The sequence below is a fragment of the Hemiscyllium ocellatum genome, chromosome 17, assembly GCF_020745735.1.
Source record: "Hemiscyllium ocellatum isolate sHemOce1 chromosome 17, sHemOce1.pat.X.cur, whole genome shotgun sequence".
NCBI lineage: Eukaryota > Metazoa > Chordata > Chondrichthyes > Orectolobiformes > Hemiscylliidae > Hemiscyllium > Hemiscyllium ocellatum.
This window is the reverse complement of record NC_083417.1, coordinates 74,738,676-74,754,266: the sequence shown is the minus strand read 5'-3', so window position 1 is coordinate 74,754,266 and position 15,591 is coordinate 74,738,676. Positions and strand designations below refer to the sequence as shown.

The window sequence follows — 15,591 nt, the reverse complement described above, 5'->3', positions numbered from 1 at the left end:
GGACAGGGTGAGTGGAGAGCTGCTGTTCCCCTTGGTTGAGGGGTCAATCACAAGAGGGGCATAGTTTTAGGGGATGGGGCAGGAGATTCAGAGGGGATTTGGGGAAAAAAACATTTTCAGTCAGAAGGTGGTGGGAATCTGGAATGCACTTCCCGGGAAGGGAATGGAGGCTGGAAACCTTGTAACCTTTAAAAAGTATTTGGCTAAGCATTTCAAATATCACAACATTTTAGGATATGGGACAAGTGCAGGAAAATCGTGCACCTTTAGCGGTAGTTATGTCGGTGCAGACTTGATAAGCCGAAGGACCTTTTCTGTGTTGTATGAGGCTCTGAATTTCTCACTCAATAACCACCAGACCTTGTTTCAATCACCTTCCATTTGCCTTTATTTTCCCCTCATCACCCCAGCCCCCAGAATCCTTACCTTCTTTGAGGTTCAATCTGACTGATGGTTGCTGACACTTTGGATTTCCATTGGAACCACCTTTAACCTCATCAGAAAGCCTGTGAGTTCACGAAACTCCCCCCATGGTTCTGGGGAGAGTGGTGGAAATTGCCATTGAGTCAAACCCCAGAAATAGCTGTGACAGTGTGACCAGTTTCCTGTATAAATGTGACAGCAGACAAGGTGCGAGCAAATAGGATTCAGACAGTGCACTCACTGACACTCTCCAGCTCAGACACAATGAAACTGCTTCTTGTCATCGTTGCTCTTGGCCTCACCGTCAGCATCTGTGCTCAACAGCTCTCAGCAGGTCAGTCATTCATTCTTCTCTCACTGTCACTCACTCTGTAGCTCATTCTCAGTTGGGCTCAGTGTGACTTGGGAATGAATGCAATGTATGTTTAAATATTGTGACAGTCTGTGATTTCCCACGGTGACTCAGTGGTTAGCACTGCTACCGTACAGCACCAGGGACCTGGGTTCAATTCCAGCCTCGGGCGACTGTCTGTGCGGAGTTTGCACATTCTCCTCGTGTCTGCCTGGGTTTCCACCCACAGTCCAACGATGTGCCGGTCAAGTGAATTGGCTGTGCTAAATTTCCCACAGTGTTAGGTGCATTAGTGGGAAATGGGTCTGGGTGAGTTAGTCTTCAGAGGGTCGGTGTTGGGGTGAAGGGCCTGTTTCTGTATTGTAGGGAATCTAATCTCATTCACTCTGTAGCTCATTCTCAATTGGGCTCAGTGTGACCTGGGAATGAATGTAATTTATGATTAAATATTGTGACAGTCTGTGATAACTGAATTCCCATTGCTTTCTCCACTTGTCTGTTTCAGCTCCCAGTATTCCAGTGGGTACGCTGTGCTGTGAGCATTATATCCGAACAGAATTGCCACTAGCCCGTATTGTGAGTTACATAAAAGCTCCCAGCTCTTTCTACTGTTCCCACGACGCTATCATGTGAGTATTGGTTCCTGCTATCTGAAAGGCTCCTTCTGTCTGACACTCGCTTCATTGAGATTGTAGTTGGAGAAATCCACTCCTTCTGCATTGTATTCTGTCCTGGGATCAGGAGTGAGCCCCCACTGACATTTGCCTTTTCAATTACACAGATTCCAGACCATAGCTGGCCGCCTGGTGTGTGCTAATCCGGAACATCCGTGGGTGCAGGATCGACTGACAGAGCTCACCGACAGGATTAAAAAGGATTGATCCTGATCTTCAACAATCCCTGGGGTTTGGTGATGCTGGACATCATCTGATCCTGAACATATACAAGTTTTTGTACCAATGCAAACTTTTAAAACTTTCTGCAGCTGGTATTTTGCAGCTTTATAAATTATCAAAAAGATGATATAAAGATTATATAGAGATTGCATTGTATGCATAGAATATTTCCTTTTGGATAATTGATTTGCTATGGTCTGTTGATTTGTCTGTGGTTTCTGTCAGTTTTTTCTGTGTGTATTGATTTTCCCAAATGTCTTCCAATAAAATTAATTCACTTTCAAACCCAAGCTTGTCATTGGTGATTTGTGAATTTCATCCTCCCTGGCCACTCCAGCCAATGGGAAGACAGGAAGCTAAAGGGATATGGAGAATTCCGACAGCTCAGAGCTTTGAGCCTGCCTGACCCCTCCCTCACAACTAACCCCAGTGGGGGGGAACTGATTAGAGGCAATTCTGAGGAACAGAATTCATCTGTGTTTGGAGAGGCAGAGATTAATCAAGAACAATCAGCATGGTTCTGTTAAGGGGATAGTTGAGAGGTGTGTTTCTGACTTGTAGTCTGTGTCAGTGGTCCCACAGGGATGTTTGCTGACTTACTGCAATTGCACAAGTTGCTAGTGAGCCCACATCTGGAGTACCATGAGCAGTTTTGATTTCCTTATTTAAGGAATGATATGGTTTCATGGGAGGTAGTTCGGAAAAGGTTCCTGAGAATATTCCCTGGGATGGAGGGATTGTTTCCTGAGCAAAGGTTGGGATTCTGTTGACTGGAATTTAGAAAACTGAGAGGTGATCTCATTGAAACATTGGATTCTGAAAGGGCTTTGACAGGTTAAATGCTGAGAGGCTGTTTCAGCCATTCAACCGTTGCCTGCACACTGACTCTCCAAATGAGAATTAGAAGAGAGTGATCATCCCATGTGTTTCTCTCTGTAACTCTACCCAGTGTTTCTATGCAAATAATCATCTCATACTCTCTTGAAAACCTCAACTGAATCTGCCTCCTCCTTATTTCTAAGCAATACGTTCCGACTAAAAACTTTCTCCTCACCTCACTCTTGTTTCATTTCTAGATCACTTTAAATCTGTGCTCTCTTATTCTCAATTCATTATCAAACATCAACAGCGTTTCCAAGTCTAACCCTTCCTGCCCCCTCAGAGGTTTGGAAGCCGGTATCAGATCCCCTATCAGCCTTTTTCTATCCAGCCCATCCACATAACTGACGTTTCTTATCCAGACTTGTGTCCCTCTTATGAACTCTCTCCATTGCATTCATGTCTTTTTTATATGTGACACGCACAACCACACAATACTTCAGCTGAGGTCTCCAAGTGTCACACCTTGTACTCCATGACCCTGGTATAAGTCAAGAACATTGTCTGCTTTATTATCTGCTCTCTGCACCTGTCCTGCCACCTTCAATCATCTGTGCACATACACACCCAGTCCCCTCTGCTTCTACAATCCTGTTAAACTTAATGAATCATCACCATTAATTTACATCAGGAAAAGCAAGGGTTCCAGTTCCGGGAGCTCCAAGATGAACCTTCCTCCACATGAAAAATCTCCATTGTTCATGACTGTTTATTTCCCATCACTCAGCAAATTTTGTATTGACTTTACGACTGTTCCTTTTACACCATGACTTATAACTTTCCTCAAGTCTGGTGTGTGGCACTGCACTTTCAGAAAAGCCACATGCACCAAAGCAACAGTGTTACTCTCATCAGCCCTTTCCACCATCTCTTCCAACATTTTCAGTAAGTTAGACACAATTTCCCTTTTATAAATCCATGCTGACTGTTCCTAATCAACCCATCCTTTTCTGTGTGACTTCTGATTCTACCCCAAATAATTGTTTCTGGAAGTTTCCCTATCAATGAAGTTTAACCGACTGGTCTGGAATTGCCTGGATTATCTTTACAATTTTGTTTGAACAAGGATGTAATATTTGGAATTTTCCATTCTTCCAGCAGGGATTCGATCAGTCTAATTTGGGGGAGTACCAACAGAGAGGGTGGTTTATTAGAGGAGTGAGTATGTGTACAGTGTTTGTTAGTTAAAGCTGTGGGCATTAATTGAGAGGTTATAACCCTGGCAAACTCTGCTTAGAGTGTTTAATAGGCCTTCGCAGGGTTCCAGGGAGGTGGAGGAGAGGATTAGCAAATCAATTCCGGGTAGGAGTGAAAGTAACAGGATGGTCATTATGGGAGACTTTAACTTCCCCAACAGAGACTGGGAAATGCTATAACTCGAGAATGTCAGATGGATCAGTTTTTATCCAATGTGAACAGGAGGGTTTCCTGACACAGTATGTCGAAGGGCCGACAAGAGGGGAGGCCACACTGGATCTGGTGCTTGGTAATGAACCAGGCCAGGTGTTTGATTTAGTGGTCGGTGAGCACTTTGGAGAGAGTGACCATAGTTCAGTTACATTTAGTTTAGCAATGGAAAGGGATAGGTACATTTCACATGGCAAGAGTTATCGATGGGTCAAGGGCAATTATAATATGATTAGGCAAGAATTAGGATGCATAGAATGAGGCAGTAAAATGCCGTGGATGTAGCCAATGGAAATGTGGAGCTGGTTAAAGGAACAGATATTGCGTGTCCTTGATAGGTATGTCCCTGTCAGGCAGGAGGAAGTGATAAGGTCAGGGAACCGTGGTTTACTCCAGAAATTACATCCCTTGTTAAGAGGAAGAGGGAGGCTTATGTGACATTGAGGCGAGTTGGTTCAGATGAGGCGAGTTACAGATCAGCTAGGAAGGATTGAAAGAGAGAGTTAAGAAGAGCAAAGAGAGGACACGAGCAGTCTTTAGCAAACAGAATAAAGGAGAATCCTAAAGCTTTCCATAGGTATGTGAGGAATAAAGGGATCATTAAGGTAGGAATAGGGCCAGTCAAAGACAGAAGTGTGAAGTTGAGTGTGGACCCTGTGGAGATTGAAGAAGTGCTAAACGAACATTTCTCATCAGTGTTCACTCAGGAAAAGGAGAACATTGTAGAGGAGAAGAATGAGGTAGGCGATATTAGTCTAGAAAGGATCGAGGTTAGTTACAAAGAGGTTTTATCAATTCTAGAAGGAGTAAAAGTAGATTTATCTGAGGATTATCTGAGGATTATCTGCAAAGCTACGGAGGAGATAATGGAGCTTTTGGCTTTAATATTTGAGTCGTCATTGTCTACAGGTTTAGTACCAGAGGACTGGAGGATTGTAAACGTTGTGTCCTTGTTCAAGAAGGGTAGCAGAGATGACCCAGGTAATTATGGACCAGTGAGCCTTACTTCTGTTGTCGTAAACGTTTTGGAAAGGATTTTAAGAGATAGGACTTATAATCATCCAGCAAGCAACAGTTTGATTTCAGATAGTCAACATGGTTTCATCAAGGGCAGGTCGTGTCTCACAAACCTCTGAGTTTTTTGAGAAGGTGTCCAAGCATGTAGATGAGGGTAGGGCACTTGACGTGGTATACCTGGACTTCAGTAAAGCCTTTGATAAGGTTCCACATGATAGGCTGTTGGAGAAAATACAGAGGCATGGGATTGAGGGTTATTTAGCAGTTTGGCTTTCTGAAAGATGGCAGTGAGTGGTGGTTGATGGAAAATATTCAGCCTGGAGTCCAGTTACTAGTGGTGTGCTACAAGGATCTGTTTTGTGACCACTGCTGTTTGTCATTTTTATCAATTAATTAGACACAGGCATAGGTAGATAGATTAGTAAATTTGTAGACGACACTAAAGTCGGTGGAGTAGGTGACAGTTTGGAAGTATGCTACAGGTTGCAGGGGGACTTGGATAAACTGCAGAATTGGGCTGAGAGGTGGCAAATGGAGTTCAATGCAGCTAAATGTGTAGTGATGCACTTTGGGAAGAATAACAGGAAGGCAGATGACTGGGTCAATGGAAAGATTCTTGGTAGTGTGGATGTGCAGAGGGATCTTGGAGTCCATGTGCATAGATCCCTGAAAGTTGCCATCCAGGTGGATAGTGCTGTTAAGAAGGCATATGGTGTGTTAGATTTCATTGGTAGTGGGATTGAGTTCCGGAACTGCAATATCATGCTGCAACTATACAAAACGCTGGTGCAGCCACACTTGGAATATTGGGTGCAGTTCTGGTCACCCCATTACAGATCGATTTACTTGTCGATTGGGATCCAAACTAACAATTCCATTCACCTTGGTCGCATCTCCCCTCAATCTCCTTCACTCCATGGGGAATAACCCCAGTGTCACTGACAAACCTTGCACAAAAATTACAAACCACAAGAGCTGCTGATACTGGAAATGAGAAACAAAAGTAGAAATTGCTGGAAAATCACAGCACATTTGGCTGCACCCGTGGAGAGAAATCAGAATTAACGTTTCAGATCCAGTGAGCCGTCTTCAGAATTGATGGTAGCTTGGAAAAAGCTGTTTTGAATGGAGTGGCTAACGTGGGCGGAGGAAATGAAGAGTGAACGATAGGTGGAGATAAAGCCCGAAGAGAAAAAAGGACAGTTGGACAGGCAAATAAATGGATACCGGTCAGCCTGGGAGAGTGAAGGGCCAATGGGAATTATTCATGGCTAACAATGGGTCGTGTGTAATAGCAGACCTGGTGATAACAAGATCTGGTGTGCCGGGGTTGGGTTAAGGACAAGGTGCCTCATGCTCTACAAACATTGTATTCAATATTGAGTCCAAGAAGGCTGCAGTGTTCCCAAGTTGAAAAATGAGGTGCTGTTCATCCAGCTTGTGCTGCGTTTCACTGGAGCGCTTCAACAAGCCTGAGACAAAGATGTTAGGATGGGCCAATGGGGTGCATTGAAGTGACTGCCAATGGGAGGTTCAGGGTGGTTCAAGCAGACACCCAGTCTACCCTTTGTTTCCCCCAATGTAGAGAAGACTATATTATGAACAGCAAATACTCCCCGATGAGATTGAATGAAGGGGGCAAAAGTGAGGACTGCAGATGCTGGAAACCAGAGTCTAGATTAATGTGGTACTGGAAAAGCACAGCAGGTCAGGCAGCATCCGGGGATCAGGGAAATTGACCTTTCAGGCAAAAGCCCTTCATCGGGAATGGGGAGGGCTTTTGCACGAAATGTCAATTTTCCTGCTCCTTGGATGCTGCCTGACCTGCTGTGCTTTTCCAGCATCACTCTAATCTTGCCTATATACCCTCCGTATGGAAGAACTGTATTCCATACTCTCAGTTCCTCCATTTCCATCGCAGCTGTGCTAATGATGCCGTTTTCGACAAGGGAGCATCCAAAATGTCCACCTTCTTCCTCAGCTGAGGGTTCTCTAGCACCATAGTTGACAGGGCCCTCAGGAAGGTCCAAGCAGGAGCCCTTCATTAGGATGTATAGGCAAGGTAACTGTGGGAGTCCATAGGTTTGTGGGGACATTGGTGGCCAGCCTATCCCCAGAAGTGTAAACAGAATGTCGAGGAAAGGAAGGGAGGAGACAGAGACTGACCAGGTGAAGGTGTGGTTGGGGTGGAAATTGGAAGCGAAATTAATAAACTTTGCGAATTCTGGGCAAGAGAGAGAAGCAGCACCAATGATGCTATTGATAGACTGGAGAAAGTGCTGTAGGTGTGGGCTGGAATAGGACTGGAATAAATTTTTCCATATAGCTCACAAAGAGAGAGGCATATCTGGAGCCTGTGTATTATGGACCAGGCCAGAATCCCTCCAGATATTTTAAGAAAGTAGCCTAGACTCTAATTTTGTCTTATTTTAAAGGCAGATGTGGTGTGGCTATTCCAGGTGTGATGCCGTAGATCAAATCAGTTGGCTTTCAACAAAACAGAATTTATTTAAACATCACAGTTGAAACACAATCAAAATTAAATGGAAGTTAAAATAACAACTATTGGAATCTTAACCATCTCGATACACCAACTTAACTAAGGAACTGTTTCAATCCAGTAACATTCCATGAACACGCTCCTTGAGATAAAGGTAAATTGAAACACAGATTCTTACAGATAGGAGGTAACAATATTCAAAGAGATTTCAGAGAGGAAGTCAGTCAGGAATCAGCTGCTGAAGTTTGCAACCTTTCCTGGACTCCGGCATCTTGTACTTGCCACAGCTAAACCGAACAAGAAAACGTCCAAAATGGGGGAACTGGCTACTCTCCCGCCATTGTTAAACCTGGGCTCTTTCTGGAGCCCTCAGCATCTTTTCCTTTATGATCTGTCTGAAAAACATCCCAAGGACAAAACAACCTGATTAAAGTGATAGCATCGTCACACATGTGGGTACCCACGGACACACCTCTAACCTGAAGAAGGTGAGGGGAGTTAAAAGAGACGTTCTTCGAGTGAGGAGATTGGTGGTAGATTGGGATGGTTCCGGCCTTTTTCCCAGGAAGAATGGACAGCCCTGCGACCATCCTGATGGGGGATGGATGAGTAAAGGGATTGCATGTCCGTGAGAAAGAGGAGGAGGCTGGAGCCCCTGAACAGGAAATTCTAAAGAGGATGATAAAAATAACATCCGCTTTATGTTATTCCTTCCATAAAGAGGAATCACAGACGTAAGTGGGAAGGGACTGGACAAGGGAAGCAAAAATTGAGTTGAGATAGGAAGAGATGAGATCTGTGGGGTAACAACAGGCAGAAACAATGGGTTTGCCTGGGCAGTCTGGTTTGGGGATTTTGGAAAGGGGCTGGAAGTGAGCTGCGCAGAGTTTGGAGGCTATGAGCTTCGAGGCAGTGAGGGCTCTGATCACCAGGAGAAATGAGGTTAACTGACACAGTGACCTGATGTTTGATTGTGGATCATGGTCCATGGGGAGATGGGGAGAGGCATCAGAGAGTTGGTGCTCAGCCTCTGCAACATATAGGTCAGTCCATCAGACAACTGAGAGCATGCAGGCCAATCATTTCCCAGGAGAATCAGTTGGAATGGGTGAAGGAGGCACAGACATTGAGGAGACCAACACCACTGTGACAGTTTTCAATGAACAGATCAAGTGCCGGTAAATGGCCAGAAGGAGGTGTCCAGATCAAGGGAGTGTGTTGGAGGTCGGTAAAGGGGCTGTGGGCTGGGGAGAGGGCTCTTGTTCAAAGAAACAGGCAGAGAGGTGAAGGCAACGGAAGAAGAGTTCAATGTCATGTCATGTCTGAAATTCATTACGGTAGGAATGCTGAGGGATGGAACTGAGACCTTTATTGAGGACAGTTCGATTAGCATCAGAAGATCAGCAGGGATAGTAAATACGTGACAGGAGGTGGGGTTGGGAAGAGGGGATGGAGTCAGAGGGAAGGAGAGGGAAGGAAGGTTCCAGAGGACCCTGGCTATCTATGCATTGTTGCATCTTCTGCCCTGATGGCTCAAAGGGGAAGAAAAAGTTTCTTGTTAACCCAGCAAATAATCTAGGAGATGAAGTGGAACTGGGGAGTGGTGCAACCCTGAACCAGCAGAAGGTGGTGCTCTTGGAGAGAGAGCTCAAGTGTGTGCGAATGATGATGGATGGCACTGAATGTGGCCTTCAGGATACGCCAGGAACAGTTGTCTGTGGAAATTTGCTCATCACAGAGACAACGGTGATCCTGAGTAGATTCAAAACATGAGAAGGGTGAGCCTCAGCAGGAGGCAGTCACTGAGGAACATGATTTGTCTGTAGAGATGGGTTTTAGCAAATACCTTGTCAGTCACCAGGAGTGATAGCAAAATTAATCATAGAATCGCTGCAGTGTGGAAGCAGGCCATTCAGCCCATTGAGTGCATACTGACTCTCCAAAGAGGATCCCACCCAAACCCCGATAAGCCTGCATTTCTGATGGTCACTTCACTTCACCCGCACATCTGTGGACTCGCACAGCAGTAGCAGTAGCTGCACAGAACAGGCCCTTCAGCTCTCAGTGTTGTGTCACTATTTTACTCCAAGATCAAACTAACCTACATTTCACTATCATCCATGCGCCTATCCAAGAGTCACTTCAGTTTCCCAGAAGATGGCGAGAAAAGTGATGTGTTGCAGCTGCAGCAGGAGGGAGTTAGTGGATGCCAGTGGGATCCCTATCTGCAAGAAGTGACTGTAGTCCAAATAGCTCCATCTCAAAGTTGATGAGCTGGAGTCTGAGCGCTTGAGTCTGCAATGCATCTGGGAACGGGATCGTTACGTGGACACCGTTCCAGGAGGCAGTCGCATTTCTCAGGTTTGGTTTATCCTGAAGAGAGAGTGGGAGAGAGAGACAGAGGGAGAGAGAGAGGGGTATAGAGAGAGAGAGAGAGAGAGAGAAAAGGGGAAGAGAGAGTGAGAGAGAGAGAGAGGGAGAGAGAGCTAGCAAGGAGAGAGAGGGGAGAGAAAAAGAGGGAGGGAGAGATAGAGGTAGATAGAGTCGGGGAGAGAGAGAGAGAAAGAGAGAGGGGGCAAGGGAGAGAGAGGGAGGTGGAGACAGAGACAGAGAGAGGAGAGAAAGAGGAAGAGAGGAGGCGAGCGAGGGAGAGAGAGATGGAGAGGGAGGGAGGGAGAGAGACAGAGACAGAGTGAGAGAGAGTTCAGTATTAACATGTGCAACGTCTATTCAAAAGTCTAATAACAGAGGGGAAAAAGCTGTCCTTGAGTATATATGAATGTGCATTTAAATGTTTATCTCCCTGCATGATTGAAGATGGTGGGAGAGAGAATCACCAGGGTGGGAGGAGACTTGGATCATGTTGGTTGCTTTCCTGAGGTAAGGGGTACCATAGATAGAGTCAATGGATGAAAGGCGAATTTGTCTTGCTGACTGCGCTATGTTCATGACTGACTGGAGTTTCATGCAATCTTGGGAAGAATAGATGCTTTACCACACCATGATGTATCCAGATCGGATGCTTTCTGTAGTACAGCTATAACAATTGATGCATCCTTGTGTATATGCTAAACTTCCTTAGCATCATGAGGAAATAGAGGCATTGTTGTGCTTTCTTGATCATTGCACTGACTTGAGTATACCAGACCAGATTGTTGGTGATCATCACCCCGAGGAACTTGATGCTCTCGACCATCTCCATTTCAGCACCATTGATCCACACAGGGGCCAGCATGTCCTCCTGAACTCAATCACCAGCTCCTTCATTTTGCTGACGTTGGTAGAGAGATCATCATCTTTACACCGTGCCACAAAGTACTCAATCTCTTTCCTAAACTCTGTCTCATCATTGCTTGAGACCTAACCTACAGTGGTGGTGTCATCAGCAAACGTGGAAGTGGAGTTGCGGTGGAATTTGGCCACGGAGTCATGACTGTATAAGAAGTACAGTAAAGGGCTGAGTATGCAGCCTTGCGATGTACTGGTGTTGATTCTGGGGGAGGAAGTGTTATTGTCTATTCCTGTTGATTGTGGCCAAAGGGTCAGGCAGTCGAGGATCCAGTGAACAGAGGGGAGAGCTGAGACCAGGGTTTCGAAGCTTGGGGATGAGCATGTTTGGGAATTTGGTGTTGAAGGTAGAGCTGTAGTCAATAAGTAGGAGTCTGCCGTAGGTATCCTTGTTATCCATATGTTCCAGGGATGAGTGTAGGGCCAGGGACATGGCATCTGCAATGCACCTCTTGCGAAGGTAGGCAAATCATAAAGGATAAATGCAATCGGGTAGGCTGAGCCATGACTAACCTCTCGAAGCACTTTGTTATGATAAAGGTCACAGCCACCAGGTGGTAGTTATTGAGGCATGTTGTATAATGTTTCCTCAACACTGGTATGATGGTGCTCTTCTTGAAGCAGGTGGGGAGTTCAGGTTGAAGTAAGGAGGTTAAAGATGTCTGGTGAGTTCCTCTCTGCAGTATCTCTAGCCTCTGAACCTGCTGTTGTGTTTATGTGGTGAGTCCACTCGAATGTTTGGTCAATGATAACCACCGGGATGTTGACAGTGGAATTGAATAATGGTAACACCATTCAATGCCATGAGGTGGCCAGTAGATTGTTTCTACTGGAGATGATCGTTGTCTGGTATTAGTGTGATGCAAATGTTCCTTGCCACTTGTCATCCCAAACCTACATATTATCCAGATCTTGTTGCATTTGAACTGGACTGCTTCAATATCTGAGGAATCATGAATGGTGTTCAAGTGTAACCAATCTCGCCTCATATCTAATTTCCTCCAAACCAGGCAACATCCTGGCTAACCTGTTCTATCTCCAAAGCCTCTACATCCTTCTGGTCATGTGGTGACCAGAACAGTCAGCAATATTCCAATTATAACCTCACTAAAGACTGTATGATTTGTCAATGTTTTACTGTATGCCCTGATTGATGAGAATAAGCATTCCATATCCCTTCTTGACCATCTCATCTACTAGAATTGCCACTTTCAGAGAACTGTAGATGTATGCCGAGATACCTCTGTATGTTGTTGCTTCTAAGGGTTATGACATTTATTGTACACTTCCATCCTGCACTCGACCTTCCAAAATACATCACTGTTTATTTGTCCAGATCAAACTCTATCTGCCATCTCTCCACGCACATCTCCAGCCAATCTTTAGCCAGCTGTATCCTCTGGCAAACTTTCTCACAGTTTCCCCAGTTTTTGTGCTCATCTGCAAACTTACTAATGAGACAAATAACAGGGGTCCCAGCACTGATCCCTGTGGGACCAGCCTGCTTGCAGACCTCCAGTCAAATAAACACCCCTCCACTGCTACTCTTTGCTCCTGTGACAAAGTCAGTTCTGTATCCATCTTACTAGCTCATCACAGATCCCATGTGGCTTTTTTATCTTTTGTAGCCTGCCATGAGGAACCTTTTCAAAGGCCATGTTAAAGTCCACATGGACAATACATTCCTCTCTTCCCTCATCAATCATTTTTGTCACTTCCTCAAAAAATTTAACCGCGTCTGTGAGACACAATCTCCCTCACACAAAGCCATGCTGCCGATTGCTAATAAGTTTACATTTTTTCCAAATGTAAGTAAATCTTGTCCCTAGGAACTTTCTCCAATAATTTCCCTACCACTGACGTAAGGCTCACTGCCCTGTAATTTCCCGAATATCCCTATGGCCCTTCTTAACAAAGGAATAATGATGGCTATTCTCCAATCCTCTGGGATATCTCCTGTGACTAAATAGGATAGAAAGATCTTGTACAAAGTTCCTGCACTTTCCTCACCTGCTTCCCTCAGCACTCTGGGATAGATACCATCTGGTCCTGGAGACTTGTCTCCCTTAATGCTTTTTAAAACATTCATCAACTACTTTTGTATCTCACGATGTCACAGAATATCAACATATTCCTGCTGAGACTCACCACCCACTATGTCCTTCTCCTTTGTGAATCCTGAGGTAAAGTATTTGTTGAGGATTTTACCCACTGATTTATCCAATGGGAATGAGCATTTGCTGATGTCACTAAAATAGGAGATATCATAGACAGTGAGGGACGTGAAGGAAATTGCAGCAGGACCCTGATCAGCTGGGGAAGTGGGCCGAGACATGGAAAATAGTGTTTAATATAGATAAGTGTCAGGTCTTGCATTTTGGAAAGTCAAATCAAGGCAGGAGTTTCATGGTGAATGGTAGGGTATTAAAGCTGTGTGATGGAACAGGGTGACCTTGGAGTTCACGTACATGATTCTCTAAAGGTGGAGTCCCAGGCAGATGGGGCAGGGAAGGAGGTTTTCGGCACATTGGCCTCCATCAGGCAGGGCACTGAGTATAGAGGTTGGAAAGTTATGTTGCAGTTATAGCAGGATGTCAGCGAGGCCGCACTTGGAGCATTGTGTTCAGTTTTGGCCACCTTGCTGTAGGAAGGGTGTTATTAAACTGGAAAGAGTGCAGAAGGAATTTATAACGAAGGTGCCAGGACTCGAGCGTCTGAGTTATAGGGAGAGGTTGGATAAGCTAGGATTATTTTCTTTCGAGCATAGGAGACTGAGGGGGTGATCTTATAGAAATGTATAAGATCATGAGAGGCATGGATATGGTGAATGCACTCAGTCATTTTCCCAGGGTTGGGGAATTGAGGATGAGCAGGCATCAGTTTAAGGTTAGACGGGAAAGAATAAAAGGGAACCATTTCACACAGAGGGAGGTATGCATATGGAATGAGCTGCCAGCAAAAAGGTATTTGGACATGGATAGGAAAGGATTGGAAGGATATGGGCCAGGTGCAGGGAAATGGCGTTAGCTTGGATAGACATTTTGGTCGGAATGGACCAGTTTGGGCCAAAAGACATGTCTCTGTGCTGTAGACTCTCTGACCCTAGGACTCTGTCTGTGTTCATCTCCTTTTCCTATATTATCTTTCATATGGCACTGGGAGATTGCTACTTCTGCTGCTAATTTCCAGCCTTGCTCCCCACATGACAGCATCCTTCCTTTTACCTGACTGACTGGTATCAAACTGAATCATCTAGTCCTTCCAAAGACAGCAATTACTGGCAGTCTGATGTGCCAAGCGTGCCACATGCTACGAATACGAGAAAGGATATCTTATGCCTTCCTAGGGGCTAATCACAACAGAGACAGACTCATAAGACAAAGAGATAAAAAGCACACAGAATTTCAGGGGAAATTAGAAATAGTCAGGCAGTCTAATCATGTTATCTGATATTCACATGAGGTGTTTGTGGTGACACAAAATCTAATTGCCATTCTCCAGTGGAAGAGATGAGCTCATTGAGTGAATTTTGAGCCTTGATCTGCAGCTCTCTTGTTATGATCGTATCAGTGTGAACCACTCAGTCCTTTGCCCATGGGCTGCTCTTCCAAATTGAGACAGTGGAAGGATTGCAGAAGGTGTGAGGTACTCCCACTGATCACAGCCCACAGTGAAATCCCCGACAGCCCCCTCACCAGCTCAGGCCACAAGCACGCGCCTCTGTCCTTCCACTGTGTCTACATCATGGCATTTTATTCAATCACCTGGACTCTGAGAGGAGACAATACAAGTGGGGAATATGGGATTGACAATTTGTGCGGGGTACAGGAAGGCTGATTTCTATAGTTACATGTGTGTTGGTACATGTATGCGTGTGCGCATGTGTGTATGTGTTTAAGCTTGTAACTGTGTTTGTGAGTATGAACGTGAATCTGAGTGTGTGAACATGTCTGTGAGTCTGAGTGTGTGAAGGAGTGTGTGTCAGAGTGAGAGTGAATATGTGAGAATGTGCATGATGGTGGGATTTGAGTGTGTGTGTCATGGCGCATGTGAAAGGGTGGGTGTGTGAGTGAGGGTATGTGAGTGAGGGTGTGTGAGTGAGGGTGTGTGAGTGAGTACGTGAGTGTGAGTGCGTGAGGGTGTATGTGTGACTGTGAGTGAAGGTGAGTGTGTATGTGAGTGAGGGTTTGTGAGTGAGGGTGTGTGAGTGAGGGTATGTGAGTGAGGGTGTGTGAGTGAGTACGTGAGTGTGAGTGCATGAGGGTGTATGAGTGACTGTGAGTGAAGGTGAATGTGTGTGAATGAGGGTGTGTGAGTGACTTTGTGAGTCACTGAGTGGAGGTGAATTTCAGTGTGTGTGAGTGACGATGTGATAGAGTGTGTGTGAAGGTGAGTGTGAGTGAGTGTGTGTGTGAGGATGTGTAAGTGAGGGTATGTGAGTGAGGGTATGTGAGTGAGGGTATGTGAGTGAGGGTGTGTGAGTGAGGGTGTGTGAGTGAGGGTATGTGAGTGAGGGTATGTGAGTGAGTATGTGAGTGTGGTGAGGGTGTATGAGTGACTGTGAGTGAAGATGAGTGTGTGTGTGAGTGAGGGTGTGTGAGTGAGGGTGTGTAAGTGAGTGTGTGAGTGCGTGAAGGTGTATGAGTGACTGTGAGTGAAGGTGAGTGTGTGTATGAGTGAGAGTATGTGAGTGAGGGTGTTTGAGTGAGGGTGTGTGAGTGAGGGTATGTGAGTGAGGGTGTGTGAGTGAGAGTATGCGAGTGAGGGTGCGTGAGTGAGGGTATGTGAGTGAGGGTATGTGAGTGTGTGAGGGTGTATGAGTGACTGTG

General features: G+C 45.3%; 1 protein-coding gene across 1 annotated transcript; it reads left to right on the top strand.

Annotated features, from left to right (window-relative positions):
- Positions 1-658: 658 nt before the first annotated feature.
- LOC132823830 (monocyte chemotactic protein 1B-like) lies at positions 659-1,732 on the top strand. The gene is made up of 3 exons (XM_060837882.1): positions 659-757; positions 1,281-1,404; positions 1,557-1,732. The coding sequence occupies exons 1-3, from the start codon at positions 688-690 to the stop codon at positions 1,654-1,656; spliced, it is 294 nt and encodes a 97-aa protein (XP_060693865.1). The 5' UTR covers positions 659-687; the 3' UTR covers positions 1,657-1,732.
- The last annotated feature ends 13,859 nt before the right edge of the window (positions 1,733-15,591 follow it).

Coding starts and splice junctions, on each gene's coding strand:
- LOC132823830 (XM_060837882.1), top strand. CDS start 688: ATGAAACTGCTTCTTGTCATCGTTGCTCTTGGCCTCACCGTCAGCATC. Junction 758..1,280: donor TGCTCAACAGCTCTCAGCAG/GTCAGTCATTCA, acceptor TGTCTGTTTCAG/CTCCCAGTATTCCAGTGGGT. Junction 1,405..1,556: donor TGTTCCCACGACGCTATCAT/GTGAGTATTGGT, acceptor TCAATTACACAG/ATTCCAGACCATAGCTGGCC.